Source organism: Amphiura filiformis, chromosome 15, assembly GCF_039555335.1.
Source record: "Amphiura filiformis chromosome 15, Afil_fr2py, whole genome shotgun sequence".
NCBI classification, from domain to species: Eukaryota; Metazoa; Echinodermata; class Ophiuroidea; order Amphilepidida; family Amphiuridae; genus Amphiura; species Amphiura filiformis.
In genome coordinates this window covers 12,420,516-12,446,337 of record NC_092642.1, presented here as the reverse complement: position 1 = coordinate 12,446,337, position 25,822 = coordinate 12,420,516, and the positions used below count along the sequence as shown (strand labels likewise).

General features: G+C 36.1%; 2 protein-coding genes and 3 non-coding genes across 5 annotated transcripts in view; 2 read left to right on the top strand and 3 right to left on the bottom strand.

Moving 5' to 3' along the window:
• Positions 1-884: 884 nt before the first annotated feature.
• On the top strand, positions 885-2,963 carry LOC140172128 (uncharacterized). The gene has a single exon (XM_072195469.1). The coding sequence runs from the start codon at positions 1,285-1,287 to the stop codon at positions 2,272-2,274; it is 990 nt and encodes a 329-aa protein (XP_072051570.1). The 5' UTR covers positions 885-1,284; the 3' UTR covers positions 2,275-2,963.
• A 5,503-nt stretch (positions 2,964-8,466) lies between these two features.
• The window catches only part of LOC140171261 (visual pigment-like receptor peropsin), a 57,554-nt gene continuing 40,198 nt past the window's right edge, over positions 8,467-25,822 (top strand). The window contains exons 1-3 of the mRNA XM_072194491.1: positions 8,467-8,741; positions 11,707-11,817; positions 12,254-12,433. Of these exons, the coding sequence (XP_072050592.1) occupies positions 8,639-8,741; positions 11,707-11,817; positions 12,254-12,433 (394 nt within the window). The 5' untranslated portion in view covers positions 8,467-8,638. The remainder of the gene's footprint in view (positions 8,742-11,706; positions 11,818-12,253; positions 12,434-25,822) is intronic.
• Trnal-caa (transfer RNA leucine (anticodon CAA)) lies at positions 13,323-13,445 on the bottom strand. Its single transcript has 2 exons — positions 13,408-13,445; positions 13,323-13,368 (listed from the first exon to the last, which is right to left on the bottom strand). It is a non-coding gene; the product is annotated as a tRNA-Leu (tRNA).
• Trnal-caa (transfer RNA leucine (anticodon CAA)) lies at positions 14,096-14,218 on the bottom strand. The gene is made up of 2 exons: positions 14,181-14,218; positions 14,096-14,141 (listed from the first exon to the last, which is right to left on the bottom strand). It is a non-coding gene; the product is annotated as a tRNA-Leu (tRNA).
• Trnal-caa (transfer RNA leucine (anticodon CAA)) lies at positions 18,600-18,722 on the bottom strand. Its single transcript has 2 exons — positions 18,685-18,722; positions 18,600-18,645 (listed from the first exon to the last, which is right to left on the bottom strand). It is a non-coding gene; the product is annotated as a tRNA-Leu (tRNA).

Genomic DNA, 25,822 nt, shown 5'->3' with positions numbered 1-25,822 from the left:
AAAAATTGTTTTCCAGAGTTAAGACGCAGGTATCATTATTAAGCCTCATATCACTTATTTATTGTCGAATAAGTGCAGAGTAGGTTAGATATGAATATTAAATGTTAGACCAAAGTAGCTCAAAGTATAGGCCTACTATACACCTGATCCGTGAACTTGTCTTTTTAAAGACAAATTCTTGTTTAAGTCATGAAAGGGATAATATTTTGCGTTGTCTTTCATTTTATTTGTTGCTCGATGTTACAAATGTCAAATTTCAAGTGTCAGGAATTTTAAACGGTACGCGGGTGGCCTTTACTTGCCATGCAACAAGGTGGCGCAAACAAAACACTCTAAAACCATGTCTTCCATGCTAAATTGCACAAATTTAACTCTCCAAAAGCAAGTATTCCGTGTTAAAAATAAAATTGAAGGCTGTATCAATTTAGACACTCGAAAAATCAATATCGATTTCATGAATCATCAATACAAACCGGCATGTATCACTGGTTTTAGTTTTAAAATATTGGAAAGGGATTGAATAAAAGTGGGTTTTCTATTGTTTGGTGTCAAATAGAGCTCACAATGGGCATTTGATCATGGACTAATGAGATGTTTCGTTTCATCTAGTGTTTGAAAGTACAGTCTTCTTAATTGGCCAAAAATTGATCGCGCATCGCTCGCGACAACACTATGATGTAATGATGCGCCCTACAGTTTAATGAGATTATAAGAGAAGCCTGAAAACACAATAATAATAAACTTCCTGATGACACCAGCATCATTTATCGGCCAAACTCGATATCTTACCAATTCACGGACAATTACAGGCCCGCAAATTAAAGACCTGCAACATACAACAACATACAACAACATACAGGACTACCAAACAATTCGGTGCCTTCGTGACTGTGAGGAAAATTTGTGGACGTTTTACTGTTTCGAGTTTTCTTCTTCTTTCCATCGTTACGTGCGATGTTTGAATGTCTTTCTGATGATGTTGTGTTATGGAGATAGAAAATACATGGAAATGGTTGTGCCATACACAGATGCACTTACCACGGAGCTTGGAGATGTTTTAAAACTGGACACAAAGTATCTGTACCATAATCTTCTTGGAGTTAGAATTCAATATGAAGTAACTCGACTCTCGATCTTCGAGAATATCTAGAATCTTCGTGGATATATTTGACTTCGTTATTAAATCAACAACATCATTATATGAACATATTGGATATTGTGCATTCAGCTTTGCATGAAAGAAAGGGAGTTAGCTACTAGTACTAGACTGTAGACGTGTTCAAAATGGCAAAACAAATTTCCACAACAACAAAAAGTGAAAAGAAGGTGCTCGTACCCTACAGCGTTTCGCCTTCGCTTGATGATTTCAGATTAATCGATCCAGATTCAACGAATTATTTATCACGTTTAAACAAAGTCCAGCAAGGACTGTTAGAACACGAGCTACATGATTTGCAACGTCAAGAAGACCGTATTCTTCGCGAAGCTCATCTTCAAATGTGTGTCGTAGCTAAAGATCGACTTGAATTACGAAGAGAAAAAGCGCTCCATATTCAACGACAAATAAACACACAGGGACGATTACTACCAATGTCGCCAGTTGTATCTCCTGGTACTCCCCGTGTTCGAAGCAGGAATGGTGTCAACGGAAATACCGACCATCAGGGCCGCAGAACTTCTGTTTCTGATATCACAGGACTTGTTGCAAACGGCATGGGTATGAAACCCAAACTTAACATGTCACGTGCTACAAAGTCAGCACCAGACGGTAATTTTATCAAAGACAGTATCGGTCAGACTTCAGAAGGAGTTGATGATCAAGACAAGAATTCACCAGTAAATAAACCTGAAGAAAAACCGAGGGATACCCATGTTGACTATAAACTTAAAGAGGAAATATCTCGCTTGAAAAGAAGTTCTGTAAAAACTCGGGTGAAATTGGACTCCAGTTCCGATATGAGCATAGATCGTGGTGGGAGGCCACTGCTTCCAACCAGTAGTTTCATACGGAAACAAAACAGTGCGAAACCATCGGAAACAGTGTTTAATCGCCTTTCAAAAAGTTCCAATGTCAGTTCAATGACTTCAGAGGTCTTCTTCCGGAATGTGAAGATTCAGGCTGCAAGGCGGACTCCTCGCCCTAGAGACAGGCATGCTCGGACTCCACCTGATGGCAGCAGCACTGGGAAGTCGTCGTCTTTATCTGTGATTGGTGATCGTCCACAAAGACCAAGATCATTGAGTCCTAGACCAAGAAAAAAATTGGAGAACTAAACAATCATACTCCGATATCTACTGAAAGTGACCTGCGGAACACATTCTCTGTTCAGGTTAAACAAGCACAATTTGGATTTCATTTAAATCAGGATAGTGTTTAATATTTTGTTGTTTTTAATACCACAAAGTGCCACGGTCCCAAAACTAGTTGCTGTGACAAGATGTGTATATTATGGCTTTAGTCATGTGTCTATAAAGATGTGTGCAAAAGTGGAACATTTTATCATGTTATGGAAAATTGCCTCTTGCCTAGCCTATATTGACATGGCCAAATCACAGGCCAATGAATAGGCAACTTTGTAAGCATGATAATCAACAATTTGCGCAACTTTGTTATACAATATGTCGCTGCATGCTTTAATTTGGCTTTTGTTTTTTAATGTGAACCTGTTTTCAAAACTTACACAATGTTGAACATTTTTAGTCAGTTTTTCCAACTTTTACATTTTTCGAAGTGACATGTGGGATGTCCATGTGTAGTTTCTAATTGGATTCATTACCGAGCAGAGAGTTTTTGGCCATGGTCAATCAAATACAACTCTTCACTGCAGGTTTTTGTTCTATTGTTCTGCTGTAGGAAGAAATCAATTTGATACCTGCTTATATCATTGTATATTGACTCTATGCTAAATATATATTTTGTGTTGTGATCAATAAATAACTTTCAAGTTCTTATACTATGAAACGACTGTAATAAATGTGTAAACAATGTAAAAAAGTATAAATTTTAAAGGTGAGCTGTCAGATATTCTGTTCTCTATATTCCATTGAGGACTACCAATAAAACGATGGGTTACCAAATTTGTATTGCTCCAGCGATTTATGAGAGCAAGAACGTGTATAACAATGTCCCATAGAACTAGAACTTATAGAAGAGAGCATACTTTCGGTGGTGGGTGCCACTTTTGTACACACCATCTAAAACGAAACCTATCTCGTGCATTAAATTTTACTAGGGTAAATAGGACCAGAGTGTGACGAGACAAATACGAGCTTCCCAGCAAACACAAAAACGTTTTAAAAACATTTAAAATAAGTTATATTTTGGCTTTTGGTTTAGGTAAAAACGTTTTAATAACATTAAAATGCCGGGTTATATAAAGATCATGAAAACGTTTTAAAACGTTTTGTATGAAAACACACTACAGCAATATTTTTTAAATGTTTTCAAAATGCTATTGTCAACTATTTGTGCAAACATATTTTGCCTAATATTTTGTCAACACTTAAATAACACAATGTTAAGATATTTGCACCCAGCAAACACAGAAATGTTCTTAAGATGTTATTTTCAAAACGTTTTAATAACATTTAAATGTCGGGTTATATAAAGGTCATGGAAACATTTTTAAAACGTTATTACAAATATTTTGGGCAAACATTTTTCGCAAAACATTTTTTCAACCCCAAAATAACATTCTGTTTAGAATTTTTGTATCAAGTTTTCAAAAATGTTTTTTCGAATGTTATTAAAACGTTTTTATACCTTTTATATAACCCGACATTTATACATTTTCTGTAAAACATTTTGTGTATGCTGGGCAGTAGATTATCGTAAAATGTTTTTTAATGTTATGAAAACGTTTTATACCCTTAATATACCCTTTATATAACCCGACATTTAAACGTTTTCTGACAACCTTTTATAAACTTTTGCGAATGATGTCGAAAACGTTTTGTGTTTGCTGGGTTTCTTCCTTAAAAAAAGTTTATCGATCTGGTCACACACCTTTAAGATTAGGTCCTGCTTAAATTTGAAACGTTTTTGTGTTCCCCGTTGTTTCCGTTCGGAAATGGTCAATACTGCGATTTTCTTCTCATGAATAATCAATTATTTATTGTCTCATGTTCAAGCCCTCACTCAGGCGTTGTTCCTGTGAAATAAAGTCTGCACAAAAAGTAACGCAGCTGTTATAAATACATGTACGCCTATAGTTTCAAAACTAATTATTGTTTTCACAATATTTTAACATAAAAAGAAGGATGATTTATTTACGCGCATTTTAATACCCAATTTGTCCAATTTTGTTCAATATTAACAATACAGCAGTGTTTTGAAAGAAAGATACCCGAATTTAAAAGTTGCTGTAAACGGCAACTTTTAAATTCGGGTATTTTTCTTTAAAAGGACTACTGTCATAGGCGTAGATCCCGTGGGGATGGGGGATAAATCACCCCCAATATTTTGCCAAGGGCGATGGTCCATACAATCACCCCCCCAATGTTGACGCCTGTATGTGGGTTTCTGACCAAATTAACCTCATATTTGGCCATTTTAGCTCGCAAAGCCCATTTTTGCACAATATTTCATCAGTTTAGCTTCAAAATGGCACAATTTTTCGCGCGCATGTACCATGAACTTATTCTGTCGCCAAAAGGTGCCGGATTCACTACATTTCAAGAATTTTCCCCCCCCTCCCCCCATGTCAAAAAGAAATCTTCGCCACTAACTACTGTGTTGTTAATATTGAACGACATTTGACAAATGGGGTATCAAAATGCGCGTAAATAAATAATCCTTCTCTCTATATTGAAATATTGTGGAAACAATTATTAGTTCTGAAGCTACAGGGTGTCCCAGAATGATTTATACCGGGAAAGTTGGATTTCTTTATAGGTATGAAGGGCATTATTATTGGCGGTATTGTTTTAAATTCTAAAATCTACTTATATTTAGCTTTCTTAGAAATTTTAGATTTTAGAAATTTCTAATAGAAGTTACAGGATATTGCGTAAAAATGGTGAATTTAGGGTTTTCACAAAACAACCTAATATGAAAATCTGTAAAATTACTAACTGTTCAGCACAAAGTCTTGAAAAATGTTATGCAGGTACTTTTGTTGTTACTTTCTTAAATAGCCGATATCTATCGATTTTTGATGATTTTAAGAAGTAATCCTTGTATGGAATAAAATTAATGATTTGTTACGCTTGAGTGACCTTATACTGTATTGTTTCGTTGTTGGCCGTTTTGAAGTTAATTAATGCGGTTTCCGAGTTTCATCGTTTTAAATCCCGGCAAAGATGGATTTGTTATAAAAGTATAGAGAATGTTTGTTCTTAGTATCGTAACATTTATTTATGTCCACAGTATATTGGCAAACCGACAGCTACGTAACGGAGAATATTAAAATTTACTGCAGAGGATCATTGAGCAACTTATATTCTCTGTAATAATGACATATTTGGGTAAAAATTGTGGTAAAAATTACATAAAAAGTACGTTTTTTAACCTTAATATCTGAAGTCATATTGAAATGTTTCACTTAATTCCATATCAAGAATTGTTCAGCGTAATTTTTGATGTATTTCCTATAAAAAAATGTAGGATTTCTCTAATATATTGCACAGCACGACTGGACGATGGTGATAAAGCATCCATGTGCTATGAAGCCTTTGCTATGCAGGTTTCGTCCATTTTCAGTAACATCAATGTCACACCAAAACGAATCAAGCTATTTCCATGAAAGTCACAGAATAAGTAGGTGACATATGTGCCATTGTATTGCACTTATCAAAATTAGATACACTGTTGACTATATATTTTTAATATTTTTTTCAAACACGGTATAGATCATTCTGGGACACCCTGTATAGGCGTTTTTATAACAGCTGCGTTACTTTTTGTGTAGACTTTAGATTAATTATTAGATTCAAAATAAACGGCGTATAAGATATCACACCACCAAATACCTGTCCCATAGAAATGTGTACATGTACTAAATTCGCCTGAAGAAAACGTCATTTTTTCCAAGTCCATAAACAATGTCTAAAATTTCCCTTAGAGTGATTTTGCGTGCCACCTTAAATTAATTAATGGACAGAAACATTTCCTGACAATTATTAGTAAAGACTATGACAATTAAAATTTGATGGAAATCGTACATTATGGTACCAATTCTATTTTTAAAAAAACATACTTCCTCTGTGAAAGATTTCTTGGGTATGACATATGCGGTTGCGGTTATAAGATATAACCCATTGTACAACGTGTGTTAAGGGTGGTCTTAACCCTGGAATTATGGAAACTTTTGGGCCTCATAATAATGCGAAAGTGTTGGTCTATATAAAAAAAAATATACATATTTAGAATGGCAAAGACTTGATGAATCCCGGGGATGAATCCATGTCAAATTTGGGCAAAAATGCTCAGTTTTGGTGAAAATCCAAAAAAAAACGTGTTTTTTTTTCTACCCACATTTTTGAAATTCACGATATAATACACATTTTATGGCAAATGATTAAAAATTGATATTTTTGATATTTAACACTCCTCGAATTGAATTGTATAAATCTAATGATGTGTACTTAAAGTGTATGTAGCTGGGATGAAAAGCAGTCCATCATTATGAAAATTCTGACTTTTCGTATTGAAGATATAGATATTTTTTTCCAAAACACCCAAAAAATTTTGGGAAAAATATTTTCAATATGAAAGGTAAAAATTTTCAATTGATGGTCGGCTTTTCATTCCAGCTACATACACTTAAAGTACATATCAGTAGATTCATATAGTTTACTTCGAGGACTGTTAAATATTAAAAATATTAGATTTTAATAATTTGCCATAAAATTTATATTATATCGTGAATTTTAAAAAAATCTAAATTATTTGATATCAGAAGGACATTCCTCGGATTCAGAATGATGTGCTCTAAGGTCCCACAAAAATACTGTGCAAACGTTGCTATCTGATCAACGAATCTACTGAAACACTGAATACTACCACCACAATTAATTGCTTGACAAAACTACATGCGTTAGACTGCCAGAGAGGGCACTTTAACTATATTTTTGTTTTCATTCAAAATGCAGATTTGTATAATGAGTTACTGTCTACTGCAAACTATGTAATCAATACAATGTATAATAATTACTAATAAATAGTTATTTTGAAGCAGAAGCACGTCATAATCAGTATTATTATGTTATTGAGTGACAACAGTTTTATTTTTTTGAAATAAAATGTTCTTTCCACGGATGCACAATGTAGCCTATTCGTGAAAATTGTATCTTATTTAAGGGGGTACTACACCCCTGCCCAATTTTGTGCCTATTTTTGCATTTTTCTCAAAAATTATAGCGTATTGGGGACAAGTGAAATATGTATATTATAGGGGCAAGGACTACAACTAATGCACTGGAAACTTTATTTCAGCACAGACAACAGTTGTGGAGTTACAGTCAAAAATGAGGGAAAACCGATATTTGATCAATAAATCAATAACTACTTGACTTGAGTTGCTGAATTTTCAGTGCAGTAGTTGTAGTCCTTGCCCCTATAATATACATATTGTACCTGTCACCAATGCACTATAATTTTTGAGAAAAATGCAAAAATAGGCACAAAATTGGCCAGGGGTGTAGTACCCCCTTAATATCTTCTATATTTACGTCATTATTTCAAAATGAATTTACATTGGGTGTAATTTTTTGTGCTGTAACTTCTTATTATTCGTGCAAGATAATAAGAGTCTACATTTTGCATAAGAAATTGCATTTTCGTCTCTTGTGACGTCATTATTATCATCCCCCGTATCATCCGCAAACACCTACTCCAAGCACAGGAAAATAAGTACCTATCCACATCTCCACACGCCCACTCCGCCCGCCCACACGCCCCTACACACATACACCCATCCCCATCTCGCACGGCACCCACCCCATGGACGTAGCTAGCTTTCATGATCATGGAAGTGAAAAATACAATTTGCAGGGTTTTTTGTTTGTTTGTTTGTTTGTTTGTTTGTCACGAGGCACCCTTCTCCCTGTCAATGCAAATGCCACAGTGACACCTGCATCAAAAAAATCACAAGTCCAGGTCCACGCAAATCAAAGGATGTTGACGTTTCCATACCAAATTATTCCTATAAACAACAATGAAACAACATTATGCTAAATTTTTACGAAGGTTTCTCTCAAAAATTATTCATTTTGTATATCTTTAAGACATCTCCTTGATTCATGCATGATAAGAAAATCTAACTGACAAACACTCCTTGCAAAAGCAGAATATGATACCATATAGTGCATATTGTCACTGAAAAATAGATCTTACCTGCGATACATACAGTGTAAATGTAATTTAAGTACGACCAGCACCAGCAGCTGTGCGCATATATATGTAAATATAAATCATATTTGCCATTTTACGTCATTCTCATGATGTATGCCAGTGTTAACATCGGCGTTTAATTTAGTGTGTTTGTTAACTAACTCAGCCCTACACAATCCACTTAATACGTTGTACATGTAGCTGTAATAATCGTATTGAGTACATTAAACTATATCTACGGTAGATAGCAAGAAATAAAAAAAAAAAGGCGAAAGTCGCGGAGACACAATAAGGATAACATCGAATATGACGGAGGAGAACGAGACTATTATTCCAGTGGAAATCAGGTACCCTATTGTTGGACCGGGATATGAGCATATTTCGTCTGGTATTGTTAAAATCCTACTGCGTGAGTATTTCACTAGTTCTATTGTTTTATAAAGAAATCGCCATAATACTTTTTCTCGTGTGCTTATACTATCAATGTTGTTATAGTATAATTGTTTTATCATCGTTAGTCGTCGTCGTCTTCATCATCATCATCAATATCATCATCATGAACATCATCATCATCATCATTATCATCCTCCTCCTTCTTCCCTCCTCCTCCCCTCCTCCTCCTCCTCCTCCTCCTCATCGTCGTCGTCATCGTCGTCATTGTTGTCATGATGTCATCATCATCATAATTGTCATCATCATCATCGTCCAACATAATCATCATCATCTTCATCATCTAACCTCATCATCATCATCTTCATCTTCATCATCGTCGTTGTCGTCGTCATTGATTTGTCTTGTTCCTCATTATCATCAAATTGTCATCATCATCATCAGCAGCAGCAGCAGCGCCATCATCATCATGATCCAACATAATCATTATCATCAGCATTATCATTATCAACATCAACATTATCATTATCATCATCATAACAACTAATAGAGTAGCAAACATGTCGTGTAATGAGAAATAATGCGCCAACAGAATCCTGCGACAGGAAACAGCTCAGAAAACTCTCGTTATTTTGTTTTATTATTTTAGACGTTGTTGTTTTGTTATCATGAATACCATTAATTACTTATTGAATAAATCGTATCGTAAGTCAAAGCACAGAAAGAAATAATATAAAATCTACACTCATTGCATAGCTCAATCACTCCCTCATTATTAAGAAAATTTGTGTAGAACATATAGTTGTACCCAACACATCCAAAACTCGGGGTTAAGAAATATATAATGAGTTTTGGATGTGTTGGGTACAATGACTATGTTTTACACAAATTTTCTTAATAATGAGGGGGCGATTGAGCTATACCGTATGCAATGAGTGATATAAGTATGGTTCATAGTGAAAATGAAATTAATCCTTTCAATAAAAATATAATATTTTGTGGTGTGAAAAACAGGAAATTATAGTCGTTTATTAGTGGCAAAAAGAATACAAAACAGACTAAACTCAGCCAATTAACCATGATTACATATAGTCTGTAATCATGGTCTGTAATCATATAGTAATTGGTTGAGTTTTTTAAAAGGAAAGGAGTCGAACCGGGGGCCACTCGACGTTGAAAGTGACGGGGATGTGCGGACAGCAGTTCAAATTAAGGGTCTTTCGGTGAGAGCCTAGACACCGAAAAAGTGGGGTCTTTCAGTGAGAAGGCCCCCAAAAGGAGGTCTTTCCGTGTGACTGGGGAAATTCTGACTAAAAAAGGGGTCATTCTGTGAGACTGGGAAAAGATATAAAAGTTGATACAAAATTTTGACAAATTTATCATAGGCCTAGTTTTGAAAAAGGGAGTCTTTTGGTGTCAGGAAAACAAAAAAGGGGGTCATTGGGTGAGAGGTAGTTGAAAATGGGGGTCAATGAGGCCGCTCATCCCCGTCACCGATTTATAATGAGTGCCCCCCCTGAATACAGCATGGCTGACACTAGTCTCAGATCACGTGGTAGCATAATTTGTTTTTTTTTAACTTCCTTAAGGTGGTACTACACCCCCTGATAAATTGTGTGACTAATTTTGCATTTTTCTCAAATACTAACTACACACTGGTAACAAAAGTTATGTATATTATAGGGGCAACGAATCCAATTGACTGAAATTTTAGTGATTCAAGACAAGTGGTTCATTATATTAAGAAATGAGGTACTTTAAAGCGGTACTTCTTTTCTTATCATAAATAACGTACCGCTTGTCTTGAGTCACTGAAATTCCAGTGTTGCCCCTATAATATACATAACTTTTGTTACCAGTGTGTTATAGTAATAAAAATGCAAAAATAGTCACAAATTTATCAAGAGGTATAGTACCACCTTAATGCACCATGGGATACCGTGATTTTCCTTTCTGCAAATTAAGAGATAAAAAATTTTCTAAAACTCAGAAAGGGTTGTAAAATACAAAATGGGGTCTACTATCTACTATATAATTTCCACAATGCATCATTGGATATCATGCCAGAAAACTTAAACAGAGTATTGCAAGACAAAAAACCAATATGTCCGCCAATATGCCGCCACTGCCTACCAGTAAATCCCACTTATTCTGTGGGCCCCGACCAACACCGCGACCGACCCAGAATTTGCGTTTTTAAAATGCCAAAAGTCGCAGCCATAAATAATTTTAAAAAATACCATCAAAACTGATGAAGAACGAATGCAAAATAAAATCCCGCACACATATTTTCCCCATTTAATATTATTTAATTTTGCTTTCATGATGTGTAATGTAATTTTTGTTGTAAATTTATTTCGCCCATTTTAATATTTTCTCCCTGGCAAACAATGGAGAACAGTTATACATTAATTGTATGACCGAGGTAAAATAAGAAGTACCTTTAATGAAAATGAAATAGCATTCGTCCGTTTCTCAGCTTCATCCTTCCATTTTCTTCTTTTTCTTCTGCTTCATTTTCCAACGTTTCTTACCAGACATGCCAGATAAGTGTAGCGAATCACTGTTTTCTTTTTCTCCTTCTGCTCCCAGTTTTCTTCTAAGCTTCGTCATATTTGCTTCTTTTTCTTTTCCATCATCATCTACTTCTTCTCCCATCCTTTCTCCGTAATTCCTCTTCTTCTCCTTGCCAATTTTCATTCCTGATAGGTACAGGAGTACAGTCAATCACTGTTTTTTATTTGTTTCATTCTTCTGCTTCTACTTTTCTCCTTCTTCATGATCTTCATCTTCTTCTCCTTCTCATTCATTATCTTTCATCTTCTTCCTCTCTGTTCTTCCTCCTGCTCCTGTTCTTTATTTTCCTCATAATATGTACGGTGAACCAGGAAATGGAAAACGCACATTGATGCCAACTTTTCTTTTCTAATAAGTGCAGTCAATCACTGTTTTTGTTTTAATTTTGTTTTATTTTTTTATTTCAGTCGTGTTAGGAATTTCCGAGAATGTAGGAATATGCTTCATGTTTGCAAGGTACAAGCAACTAAGAAGCCCTTCCAATTGTCTGCTCCTGCATCTGGCGATAGCAAACTTAGGTAAGGGTTTTATGATCCAGAAATTTTCATTCACCTCTTCTGTCAATAGTCTATCGTTAGTAAATGGGTAATTCATCGTACACTTAATGTGCCATTGACAATTATTCAATGTATACATAAGATCCGTGCTTCGTATATTAAAATGGACATGATGGAAGACATCACCTTAATGTCCTACACAGGGGACATAGATGGAGTCACCCAGGTAATCCCATTGCAAATTCACACTCCCTATGTCACTGTGTAGACGTTTAAGGTAATATCTTGCATAGAGGGTGTAAGGATTTCAACTGGAGTAGGTCGCTATTTCAAGTCACCCTTTATTAAATGTGAGTTGTGTTTTTAAATTAATGTTTTATTCTATTTATATGCGTGTTTTTAAATTAATGCTTTTATGTTATTTTGTTGTTGTTGTTGTTGTTGTTGTTGTTTGCAGGGCTGTGTCTTGCAGTTATGCCAATCTCTACCGTAACAAGTTTTTACGGCTATTGGATATATGGAGATGCAGGTTGCACCTATTACGGGTTTGCGGGGATGTGGTTTGGGCTAGCTATCATTGGCGTTCTCACACTGCTTGGTATTGATAGGTATATCGTAATATGCCGAGCCAGTTTAGGTAAGTTAAATTGCATATTCATTGCTGAACGTTTGGGGCTAAAATGGCCAAGTACGAGGTTAATTTGGTTAGAAACCCACATACTGGCGTCAACATTGGGGGGGGGGGGGATGATTGCCCCTGGCAAAATATTGCCCCAAAAATTGCAAAAAAATGAAAAGCAAAAGTAGTGTCAGAAGTGGGATTCGAACCCAGAATCCTCTATACAGCACACAACCATGCCGTAAGGATAAGACCTTGAGTCTGGCGCCTTAGACCACTCGGCCATCCTGACACGATGTCCGTGTCAAGCTGTTTCAGTAGTAACGTTGACTGAAATTTTAGGAATCGTGCCTTAATCAACAAAAGAGTTGGCGAAGTTGTCCAATATTATGCCTTACTAATCATGCACACATAAATGACTCCGTATTTACAATAGTAACAAGTGTATGGGACCATGTCTTTGATCAAATTCAATATCACTGATATTGAAACAAACGAATTTCTATTTTGATGTTATAGTTTGGCATTCTTTATATCGAGGCTTGTGACATCTTATGTTATAAAAAACGCTAATGCTTTTATTATAAAATAAAATAAAGCTGATTATAAGTGACTCCGCCGTAAATAGATGATTGAAGATATATAAATGTAACACTACAAGTTTAAGAGCTCAAGCTCGAGCCAACAATGTATAGGCTCAAGATCAATATCGCAGTCGTAAACAAAAAGTAATAACTATTCCTTGGCGTTTATTTTAAAATTGTACATCTTATTGAAAACAAAATATGCACAATACGATATATTCCAGATTTGTGCGTAAATTTATATATTAAAACCCCCCATTTATATGAGTTCTAGAACAGTGCTTTCAGAAGTAAACGAGTTTTAAAAATGAAAGCAAAAGAAATGTCAGAAGTGGGATTCGAACCCACGCCTCCATTCGGAGACCAGAAACCCCAACACAGCACATAAGCCTGCCGTAAGGACAAGTCCTTGAGTCTGGCGCCTTAGACCACTCGGCCATCCTGACACGATATGCGTTTCAGAAGTAACGTTGTATGTTAGGAATCAAGAGTTGACGAAGTTATCCTTTTTACTAAATCATGGTAACAGTTGATTATAAATTACTCCGTATACATATCTAGATATTTACAATGGTAACAAGTGTGTGGGACCATGCGTGTGCTCAAGTTCAATATCGTCGATATTGAAACTAACGAATTATTATTTTGATGTTATACCGTTAATTGAAAACGGTTTGCATATTGTTAGTTATGTTTCGAAGCTATACAATATACGCGGCCTCTGATATCTTATCTTAGAAAAAAAAGCTAATGGTTAACAATGAACATCTTTTATTATAAAATAAAATAACGCTGATTATCAGTGACTCCGTATAGACAATTGAAGATATATAAACGTAACACTACAAGTTTAAGAGCTCAAGCTCGAGCCAACAATGTATAGGCTCAAGATCAATATCGCAGTCATAAAGAAAAAGTATTAACTATTCCTTGGCGTTTATTTTAAAATTGTACATCTTATTGAAAACAAATATGCACAATACGATATCTTCCAGATTTGTGCGCAAATTAATATATTGAAAAAAACCCATTTATATGGGTTATGAAACTGGGCTCTCGGAAGTAAACGAGCTTTAAAAATGAAAAGTAAAAGAGGTGTCAGAAGTGGGATTCGAACCCACGCCTCCATTCGGAGACCAGAAACCCTAACACAGCACATAAGCATGCCGTAAGGATACGTCCTTGAGTCTGGCGCCTTAGACCACTCGGCCATCCTGACACGATATGCGTTTCAGAAGTAACGTTGTATGTTAGGAATCAAGAGTTGGCGAAGTTATCTCTTTTACTAAATCATGGTAACAGTTGATTATAAATTACTCCGTATACAGGGTGTCCCAGAAAAAATTACCGGACGAATAAATGTGGACGTAAGTCGAGAATTAGACATCAGAATCCACAAATCTAAACATCAGCGTGTAGCCCATCTTATTCTGCATCTTATACGCCAATTTTACTGGAATCGGTTGACTGATCGCGAAGAAATGAGCGATTATATAATGCATGCGTCAATTCACTTCATTCCAAGTTTGAAAGGAACATCATTCAACACAATGCACGCTAGACTAGTCACTAGTGGTTAACTGTCAATGGGCTTCATATTTTGCTCTGTGAAATCCTTTTCGTTCTTGTTATACAATCTGTTTCTTGCAAAACATTTAATTAGGTTTTGTTCAAATTTGGAAACCTGCACGATATTGTAAATGAAAGCTTGCATGTGAGATGATGCTCGGTTCTTGTAAATATATTTTTTCGTTAATGTTGATATAAATGTTGCATAAAGAATTATTGCATAAAGAATTCCAGATGGCTTAAAAAATTTCTCACACTGTTAATTCTCATAATGTTTTTGGAATATTTCAAAGAAATTGTAATGCCAAGTTTAAATCTTTTAAAACTTCAACATTAATGTTGCATGGTATCAAAAATCACTCGTAAAGCTGTAAGCACTTGATCATTGTTATTCTTGGCTCAAATGTTCTTTGGAAAGTTAAAATATAACATATTTGCACAACATACATAATTGAAGTTGGAAAGCTTCCAATTGCAGAAATCAAAGTTTTCTCGGACAAACTGTTATCATCTTAAGTGAAAGCATGAATGACATAACATCGTCGGATTATAAAATAGATAATGTGGACTAAATTTAATGAGATTCACAAACTTTAGGAAGCGGTGAGCGAGTATGAAAAAAGCGCCTGTTGATCAAACTTGGAATGAACTGCATTGATGCACGCATTGTGTAATCGTTCATTTCTTCGCAACCAGTCAACCGACTCAAATAAAAGTTTCGTATATGATGCACAACAAAATAAGCTATGCGTTACATTTTAAATTTTTTGATTCTGATGTTTATTTCTCGACTTACGTTCAATTTTATTCGCTCGGTAATTTTTTTCTGGGACACCCTGTACATATCTAGATGTTTACAATGGTAACAAGTGTGTGGGACCATGCGTGTGCTCAAGTTCAATATCGTCGATATTGAAACTAACGAATTATTATTTTGATGTTATACCGTTAATTGAAAACGGTTTGCATATTGCTAGTTATGTTTCGTAGCTATACAATATACCAGACTTGTACCCGAGTCCAGCTTGTCCGAGTCCGAGCCGAGCCGAGTCCATTTGAATCCGAGTCCGAGCCAAGTCCGAGTCCTTTTGTGTCCGAGTCCGGACTCGAGTCCAAGTCCGGGGGTGCTGAGTCCGAGCCAAGTCCGAGTCCAACAAAATAAGACCTGAGTCCGGACTCGAGTCCGGCTCGAGTCCGGACTCAATCCGAGTCCTTGCCCGGAGGTCTGGTGGGGGTCATTCGTGTTATTAAACATGTCATTTTATGTGACGGGTATCTGTCCATATTGCTTAGTAGGAGCCTATTAGTATAAAAATGGGTCATTTGGAATAACAAAATAAAAAAGGGGTAATTGGGTATAAAATTTTGAAAGAAGGGGGTCATTTGGTATAATATTTTGAAAAAATGGGTCATTATTTTCAAAAAATCGAGCAAAATTTTATATTTTGTTTCTAATTTGAAAATATACAATACAAATTTGCTGAAAACAAAGAAAATGTCAGAGTTTTCACATACTATGGCATTTTGATGATAAAATTAAAGAAAAAGGTTGGTCAAAGGTCACTCACTAGTCCAGACTTGTAGTATTGGGACCCGCCATGAGTACGGGTATGGGTACGGGTCCCAGACCATGAGTACGGGTATGGGTTCCAAGCCATGGGTACGGGTACGGGTCCCAGTCCATGAGTACGGGTGTGAGTATAAACAAATTAATTAAACAAGTACAAAAAGAGATTAAATATTGGTGGTCATGGTGAATCTAGCCTAAAGGTGGCATATTTTAGGATGCAAGTGAAAAAACTAGTCTGGACTCGGACTCAAGTCCACTTTTTGCTGGACTCGGACTCGGCTCGGAATTGAACATTAAAAGGCTCAGCGCAGCTCGCTTAAAAAGGACTCGGACTCGAAGTCGACCCCAGTCCGATTCCAGTCCAATCAATACATGTACAATGTGGAAAATTTATTTGTCTCAAAACATCAATTGGAATTGAATTTATTGTCAATTTTCCAAGTGCATTCATGCACATCTACACAATACACATCCACCAGATTATCCATTAGCTTTAATAATCATATAATTATTATCCTTAATTATGCACATCTGGATAATTTATATTCATGTTTTATTAATATTTTAAAACTCCTTTAAATCTCTTATAAAATCCCAAATTTCTGTATGGTAAGGACCTCACTATTCATTTGACTCAGATGCACAAGCCCAAGCCTGGGCACAAGAAGTACACTGTGAGCTCATGTGGCTGGCGGAAAATCTCACACCAGTGTGCAGCATACAAGTAGTGGAGTGTATTTGGATGGGGAATATCAAAATGATTAATAAAAGCTATAATAATGAATATTTTAACATGATAACTTGAAATTCACCACAAAAGAAAAATCTTGAAATGTTTTCCCATTTTGCTGGGTCTTTTTCCGTATTGATCAGTCATTGTGTGAATGAAACATGTAGCATACATGTCATGGGTGGCAGTATGCACAGGCTGTTACATTGTAGATCTATGTGTGCTGCATTCATGTTCATTTTGTGTAGCCTGGGCTGGATTGATCTTTTTCAGGGCCCTGGACCAGACTAAAATTAATTTTAGGGCACTTGCTAAGTTGCTAATAGCTTTCTGGGATTGATGAGTGGAGTCAACATGCATTTGGGAAGTGAGAGTATATATTCTCAACACCACACACCACTCTCCTATATACACATCCACCCAACCAAACCCCACCCAACCAACTCCTGAAGCTAAAAACTACATGTATCAGGCCACCTGTATCCATGTATCAGACAGCAGTCATGTTGGGGTATTGGTGGGTGTGTGTGTGTGTGTGTGTGGCACACAATATGTCAACCAGGGACTGAGAGAAGTGTCACTATGCTGCATGCAGCATACATGTAAATGAATTGCAATGTATTCAAATACATTAGAAAAATAACATCATCACCATCATCATCATCATCATCATCATCATCATCATCATCATCATCATCATTATCATCGTTATCATCATTGTCATAATAATAATTAATGCCAACATAAATTCACCTTTAATTCTAAACATCTTTTCAAAATTGTCCCACACAAAATGTGCATTGACAGACACCCTATAGCCCTGTGTGGATGAGTACCAATTTACAGAGTGGGAGCTGAGATGTACATGGATGGTCCAGTGTGCATTTTTCTCTCTTTCAGGAGTTAAATGGATTGGAAAGTTCCATGAAAGAACTCTTATATATTTTTATAATATAGTCCAAATGTTTAATGAAATTATGCATTTAATTAATTATCAATTATTTCATTAATGATAACAATAATATGATTCAGCTAAGTGACATATAAATCTAAATAATTTGGTGGATATTTTAATAGGATATATGACAGATCACAGATTTGACAGCCTCACAATTAATTTGGAAAGTGGTCAAATAAGTAAAGTCAACAAATTTGACAAAATCTATTTTTGGATAATTATTTCACATTTTACATGGATTTAATTGGACTGGACTCGGACCGGACTCGGCTTCGAGTCCGAGTCCTTTTGTGTCCGAGTCCGAGCCGAGCCGAGTCTTTTTGTGTCCGAGTCGAGCCAAGTCCGAGTCCAACAAAAGTGGACTCGAGTCCGACTCGAGTCCGAGTCCGGACTCGAACGATACATCACTGCAATATACGAGGCCTCTGATATCTTATCTTAGAAAAAAAAAGCTAATGGTTAACAATGAACATCTTTTATTATAAAATAAAATAACGCTGATTATCAGTGACTCCGTATAGACAATTGAAGATATATAAACGTAACACTACAAGTTTAAGAGCTCAAGATCAATATCGCAGTCATAAAGAAAAAGTATTAATATTCCTTTGCGTTTATTTTAAAATTGTACATCTTATTGAAAACAAATATGCACAATACGATATCTTCCAGATTTGTGCGCAAATTAATATATTGAAAAAAACCCATTTATATGGGTTATGAAACTGGGCTCTCGGAAGTAAACGAGCTTTAAAAATGAAAAGTAAAAGAGGTGTCAGAAGTGGGATTCGAACCCACGCCTCCATTCGGAGACCAGAAACCCCAACACAGCACATAAGCATGCGGTAAGGATAAGTCCTTGAGTCTGGCGCCTTAGACCACTCGGCCATCCTGACACGATGTGCGTTTCAGTTGACTGATATGTTAGGAATCGTGTCTTAATCAACAAAAGAGTTGACGAAGTTATCCCTTTTACTAAATCATGGTCACAGTTGATTATATACTGCGCCAAAAAAGTACCTTTACACTTGGAAAAAAAATTACAATTCCAAAACCGAACCATGTTGGAATAAATCTAATCTTGCACATTATGACACCATATTGAATCAACTCAACTGTGACATCAAGAAGTAAAGTTACAAGCAATTGAAGGTGCGATGATGGCTTCTTGCAGAATTAGCGCTATTATGCTACAGACGCTATTAGCGTTTAATTAGTATGCTATCTCTATGCATTATAGCGCTAATAGAAAAAATAAAAAAAAATCCGTTAAAACTGCTATTACCAAACCACTTTTAGCGTTTTAGCAGTTATTAGTGCCTCATTTGCAAATATGTCAATATTGAAAATATTCTAAGTCTAGGGAAGGCGCGCTAATAGCGCTATTAGCAATTAATAGCACGTCATATGCAATTGTGCTAAATCTAAAAAGATTCTAAGTCTAAGGAAAGCGTGCTATTAACGCTAATAGCGCTATTAGCGCTAATAGCAATTAATAGCACGTCATATGCAATTGTGCTAAATCTAAAAAGATTCTATGTCTAGGGAAAGCGCTAATAGCGCTATTAGCGCTAATAGCACGCTTTCTCTAGACTTAGAATCTTGATAGATTTAGCACAATTGCATATGACGTGCTATTATTTGCTATTAGCGCTAATAGCGCTATTAGCGCTAATAACAATCAATAGCACGTCATATGCAATAGCACGTCTAATCTTTTTAGATTTAGCACAATTGCATATGACGTGCTAGTAATTGCTATTAGCGCTAATAGATTCTAAATCTAAGGAAAGCGTGCTATTAGCGCTAATAGCGCTAATAGCAATTAATAGCACGTCATATGCAATTGTGCTAAATCTAAAAACATTCTAAGTCTAGGGAAAGCGTGCTATTAGCGCTAATAGCGCTATTAGCGCTAATAGCAATTAATAGCACGTCATATGCAATTGTGCTAAATCTAAAAACATTCTAAGTCTAGGGAAAGCGTGCTATTAGTGCTATTATCGCTAATAGCAATTAATAGCACGTCATATTCAATTGTGCTAAATCTAAAAAGATTATAAGTATAAGGAAAGCGTGCTATTAGCGCTAATAGCGCTATTAGCGCTAATAGCAATTACTAGCACGTCATATGCAATTGTGCTAAGTTTAAACTGATTCCAAGTCTAGGAAAAGCGTGCTATTAGCGCTAATAGCGCTATTAGCGCTAATAGCAATTAATAGCACGTCATATGCAATTGTGCTAAATCTAACAGAATTCTATGTCAGAGAAAGCGTGCTATTAGCGCTAATAGCGCTATTAGCGCTAATAGCAATTAATAACACGTCATATGCAATTGTGCTAAATCTAAAAAGATTCTAAGTCTAGGGAAAGCGTGCTATTAGCGCTAATAGCGCTATTAGCGCTAATAGCAATTACTAGTACGTCATATGCAATTGAGCTAAATATAAAAAGATTCTAAGTCTAAGGAAAGCTAATAGCGCTATTACGCTAATAGCAATTACTAGCACGTCATATGCCATTGAGCTAAATATAAAAATGTTCTAAGTCTAAGGAAAGCGTGCTATTAGCGATAATAGCGCTAATAGCAATTAATAGCACGTCATATGCAATTGTGCTAAATCTAAAAAGATTCTAAGTCTAGGGAAAGCGTGCTATTAGCGCTAATAGCGCTATTAGTGCTAATAGCAATTACTAGCATGTCATATGCAATTGCGCTAAATATAAAAAGATTCTAAGTCTAAGGAAAGCGTGCTATTAGCGCTAATAGCGCTAATAGCAATTAATAGCACGTCATATGCAACTGTGCTAAATCTAAAAAGATTCTAAGTCTAAGGAAAGCGTGCTATTAGCGCTAATAGCGCTATTAGCGCTAATAGCGATTAATAGCACGTCATATGTAATTGTGCTAAATCTAAAAAGATTCTAAGTCTAGGGAAAGCGTGCTATTAGCGCTAATAGTGCTAAATCTAACATAATTCTAAGTCTAGAGAAAGCGTGCTATTAGTGCTAATAGAGCTATTAGCGCTAATAGCAATTACTAGCACGTCATATGCAATTGTGCTAAATCTATCAGAATTCTAAGTCTAGAGAAAGCGTGCTATTATGACTAATAATATCGCTATTAGCGCTAATAGCAATTAATAACACGTCATATGAAATTGTGCTAAATCTAAAAAGATTCTAAGTCTAGGGAAAGCGTGCTATTAGCGCTAATAGCTCTAATAGCACGTCATATACAATTGTGCTAAATCTAACAGAATTCTAAGTCTAGGGAAAGCTAGGTAATGCGTGCTAATAGCAATTAATAGCACGTCATATGCAATTGTGCTAAATCTAAAAAGATTCTAAGTCTAAGGAAAGCGTGCTATTAGCGCTAATAGCGCTATTATGCTAATAGACAAAAGCTTTCCCCAGACTTAGATTCTGTTAGATTTAGCACAATTGTGCTAAATTGTGCTAAATCTAAAAAGATTCTAAGTCTAGGAAAAGCGTGCTATTAGCGCTAATAGCAATTAATAGCACGTCATATCCAATTGTGCTAAATCTAAAAAGATTCTAAGTCTAGGGAAAGCGTGCTATTAACGTATTAGCTATTAGTGCCTGCCGGAACTGGGCCTTGATGTTTTTTGTTGATGATGGGGACAGCGGTCACACTAGCTTTATTGCCCTGCGGTGCCCTTATACATTAAAACTCACTTAGCGTGTTTAGTTGTTGTATGGGAGTCTCCGGTCTCAGGCCCTGCGGCCTTGACCTTTCTTCTCTATGCGCTATTAGCGCTATTAGCGGTCACACTAGCTTTCCTGCCCTGCGGGGCCCTTTTCATAGGGCCTGCACTTTGGCTCGTTTTTTGCAGGTTTACATGGTCCAATAATCACAAGATGACTGACATGTGGTAACAAAGGAAGCAGTCAATGCAATTTGATTATGTCTTATATGATTGGCCATTCAAGACACCCCTGTGAATATACTATAGCGGCCTTTTCAAAATATAGTACCTGTTTGCTTGACTGTATTGACAATACCCGGGAACAATACACACAGTATATGCATTGGACAAACTTTTTACAATAAGCATGATAAGTGATGATGTGACCTCCAGATTTATACATCGTTCGTCTCGCACACTGACAACATTTGATTGAATGGACTGTAGGCTACTGCGCCGTGATTACGGTGAAGGACACCGGTTCAAATCCTTTGTTTGGAGCCAATCGATAAAAGCATGCAGGGCTTCTATACCCATGTACAGTTTATCCCTACATGATAATCTATGTCTTGAATACGCTGGCAAAGTTATGTAATAATCGGATTAATACTATATAGCAGTAGGTAAAAACAAGTTTTGAATAATCCGCGCTATAAAGTCCCATTCAGTGATCCCAGCGAAAGTGAAAAAAAATCAAATTGTTACGTTTATAAATTTTTTTGATGAAAAACAAATGGCAATTAAAATTTTGACAGAAGAAAGAAAGAAAGAAAGAAGAACTGACCAAAAACAGAACACTCGCAAATTGGAAATTTGCGATTGTAAAAAAACCAAACAGGAAAACGACAGTATTGACGAAGTTGAAGCCCCATTCAAATACATGTAGCTAATCTATATACTGTCAGTACCGGTATATAAATTACAGACTCACGTAAATGCATTATTTTTTGTCTTAGACACACGGTTTTCGGCTGAACCACTGCACTAGCAAGCTATGTTAGCACATCTATGACAATGACGAAAGGTACAAAATCAGCCATAGGCCTTTAGATAGCAGAAGACACAAAAGTGGTGTTTTATGACCTTTGACATTCTTTTGTGGCGAGTGACATGGTCTTTCAATTCACGCCGAGTGTCCTTGACAGGTTTGACTATGCTTCAGTGGTCATGAAAGAATTCAAAAGATAACCTCTGCCCCAATAATCCCAAGCAATTGTCTGAAACTGCTCCTCGAATCGTAAGAACTCAGTCCTCAAATGATAGTCATAATAATGTCCAAAATTTTGATGATTTTACGATCGTCGGATGAAAAAAATCAAAAATCACTGAATGGGCCTTTAGTTCCCTCTCCTTACCCTGGCAATATAAACCAAAGAAAAATAAAGAAAGAAAACAAGAAAAGAAAATTAACCAAATTAAGGGATCTGGAATGAGCGTTTTGAGCGTTTCGATAGTATTTTTTGTGGGACATGAGAGCACATCAGACATATCGAATTGCATTCTGAATACGAAGAATGTCTTTCTGATATCAAATAAATTTCATTGTTTGAAATTCACGATATAATACAAATTTTATGACAAATTATTAAAATTTGATATTTTTCACATTTTGATAAATAACAGTCCTCGAAGTAAATATCATAAATCTAATGTTATATTCTTAAACAGTCCCTGGCATGATACCATACATGTATAGGCCTATGTATAGTAAATTTGTCTGCTTTATCTGTTTTGTGCTGTTTAAGCAAATAGTTAAACATAATTCCATAAAATGTAAGCTTTTACTGTCAGCTAGATATGTCCCCTTTTAATTTTGAGCAGAACAAGTGAGGTAAAGCAAAGAAAATGAAATTTACTACTACTAGCGCCAATGAATGTTATACGATTGTAAAACGGTACGATCCTCTGGGTGTGTGTGTGCGTATGTGTGTCCTGCACGCGTATTTTTTTCTGCAACTATAACGGGACGCAATACGATACCGGTATGTTATAAGAATCAAACTTACAAGAAAGATGGCTCTTGTCAAATCCTACAATTCTGTCAGAGAAAATATGCATATTTGCATTAAATTTGTAATTAATTGACATAATTGATTAATTAATAAATATTTTATTTAATGATTTACCATAATTCCAAATATGTCAAACAATATGTCAAATTAAAGCTAATGAAATGCTTTATAAATTGGTCAGAGCGCATTTTGCAGAATGCATTTAGTACTTTAGTTACATGATTCCAAACATTCTATTCCAATTTTTTGCTATACACGCATAGGAGCTGTACTTTTAAAATCCGCGCCTAATCAATAATAATAGTCTTTCACTCCATTGTCAAAGTACTGTGCTCCCTGTAGCTGTAGCATTATGGAGTGACCAGGTCCTAGAGTGTGATGGTTTTGTAGCAGATGACAGTGCTCATTCAAGCCTGTCAAGGTCAGTTAGTAGCCACTTGCTGAATGGATGGCCATGATCAGCTATCAAAGAGATGCCTTGTGCAGCTGCCAATCACAGTAGAGGTTTGATAACATTTTGTTAAAAACCCAAATGTGATATAAGGACAAAGCTGTGCATGTTGGTACTTAATTGTTTGGATTCTTACGTTGAAATTCCCTTGTATTAGTATTTTTATGTGTAGTGTATAGTGGTCATAAATTATATAGCTTTTAATTTTTGGGCATTTTTGCTCTGTTGCACTGTACCATTATGGAATTTGAGCAAATCAATTACCGACACAAGCAGGTATACAGTGTATTATTTTATTTTTATTTCGTATCTCAGGAGCACAGCTCACTTGGTAAGGCATCAGAATTTGGTACACTAGCGCTTCGAACTTTAAATCGGAAGGTGGTGAGTTCGAGCCTCATCACGGTCACATTAATTTTATAAACCAAATATTGTTCGAACTTTTCATATTTGTTTTTCTTTTATTGTTTCTTTTCTTTGTCTTTTTTTTTTTTCTTGTTTTCTTTATTTTTTCTTTATTTTTCTTTGATCCATATTGCCAGTGTAAGGAGAGGAGGGAACTAACGGCCCATTCAGTGATTTTTTCATCCGGACGATCGTAAAAATCATCAAAATTCAGATTTTGTACAAGACTGCGGAACTCAGTCTTCAATGATATAGTCAGTAATAATCTTTTGGTCATTATATGACTATCATCATTTGACGACTGGGTTCTTATGATACATCATCAGTCCAAGAGAACGCCAAATATGGATCAGGAGTATTACATAATAATACCCTGCTATGACAATAGCTGCACTAGGTTAATCGTATAATCTCCTTATGTGGTTAGCATGGCTGGGCCAGGAAATCCACAAGGTCAGCCAATGTATGTACATGTATTCGGTACATGTGCCATATCTTTACAATGGGTGATAAATTTCTGGTTTGTTTTATTTCAAAACGCAACAGTCGATATTCTAAAGCTTGGTCCAAATCCAAGAGAAGAACCAACTCTAGTAATTTATGTGGTTTCAAATTATATCGGCCGTTGCCTTTTTGATAGAAATGGTGTTTGTTGATGTGCACAGTTTCCCATTAGATCATAACATGCTGTTGTACATCCAAGGTCAAAGGTCTTTTAATCCATATTTGGCGTTGTTCTGGGACTGATGATTACAAGCTATTGCAATCTACCGCGACAGCTCGTCTCACACACATAACAAATGCACAAATACGATCAAATAGGTTGACGACAACGTTTGATTGAATGCTGCCATGATTACGGTGAAGGACACCGGTTCAATTCCTTTGTATGGAGCCAATCAATAATTTCACGCACATCCTCTATTATTGCCCAATTATTGCCCGGGATGATTGCACACTGTAAAAGAGCTATTGTTATAATGTTTGATGAAATCGTGTTTAACTACCGTATTTGCTTAAGAACGGCACAATACAGATAAAGCAGACAGATTGACTACATGTGGTACATGTATATACATATAAATTTAGGGAATGTGTGTGAGTCGAGTATTACCTAATTATAATAGGGGCGTATCCAAAAATGAATTCACGCCCCTTTCAAATGTCGAGCCAAAGTGCAGGCCCTATGTATATTGAAACTCACTTGGAGTGTTTACTTGTTGTATGGGAGTCTCCGGCCTCAGGCCTGCCGGCCCTGCGTCCTTGACCTTTATTGTTCATGGTGGAGACAGCGGTCACACTAGCTTTCTTGCACTGCGGGGCCCATTTATATTGGAAGTCACTTGGAGTGTTTAGTTGTCGTATGGGAGTCTCCGGCCTCAGGCCTGCCGGCCCTGCGGCCTTGATGTTATTTGTT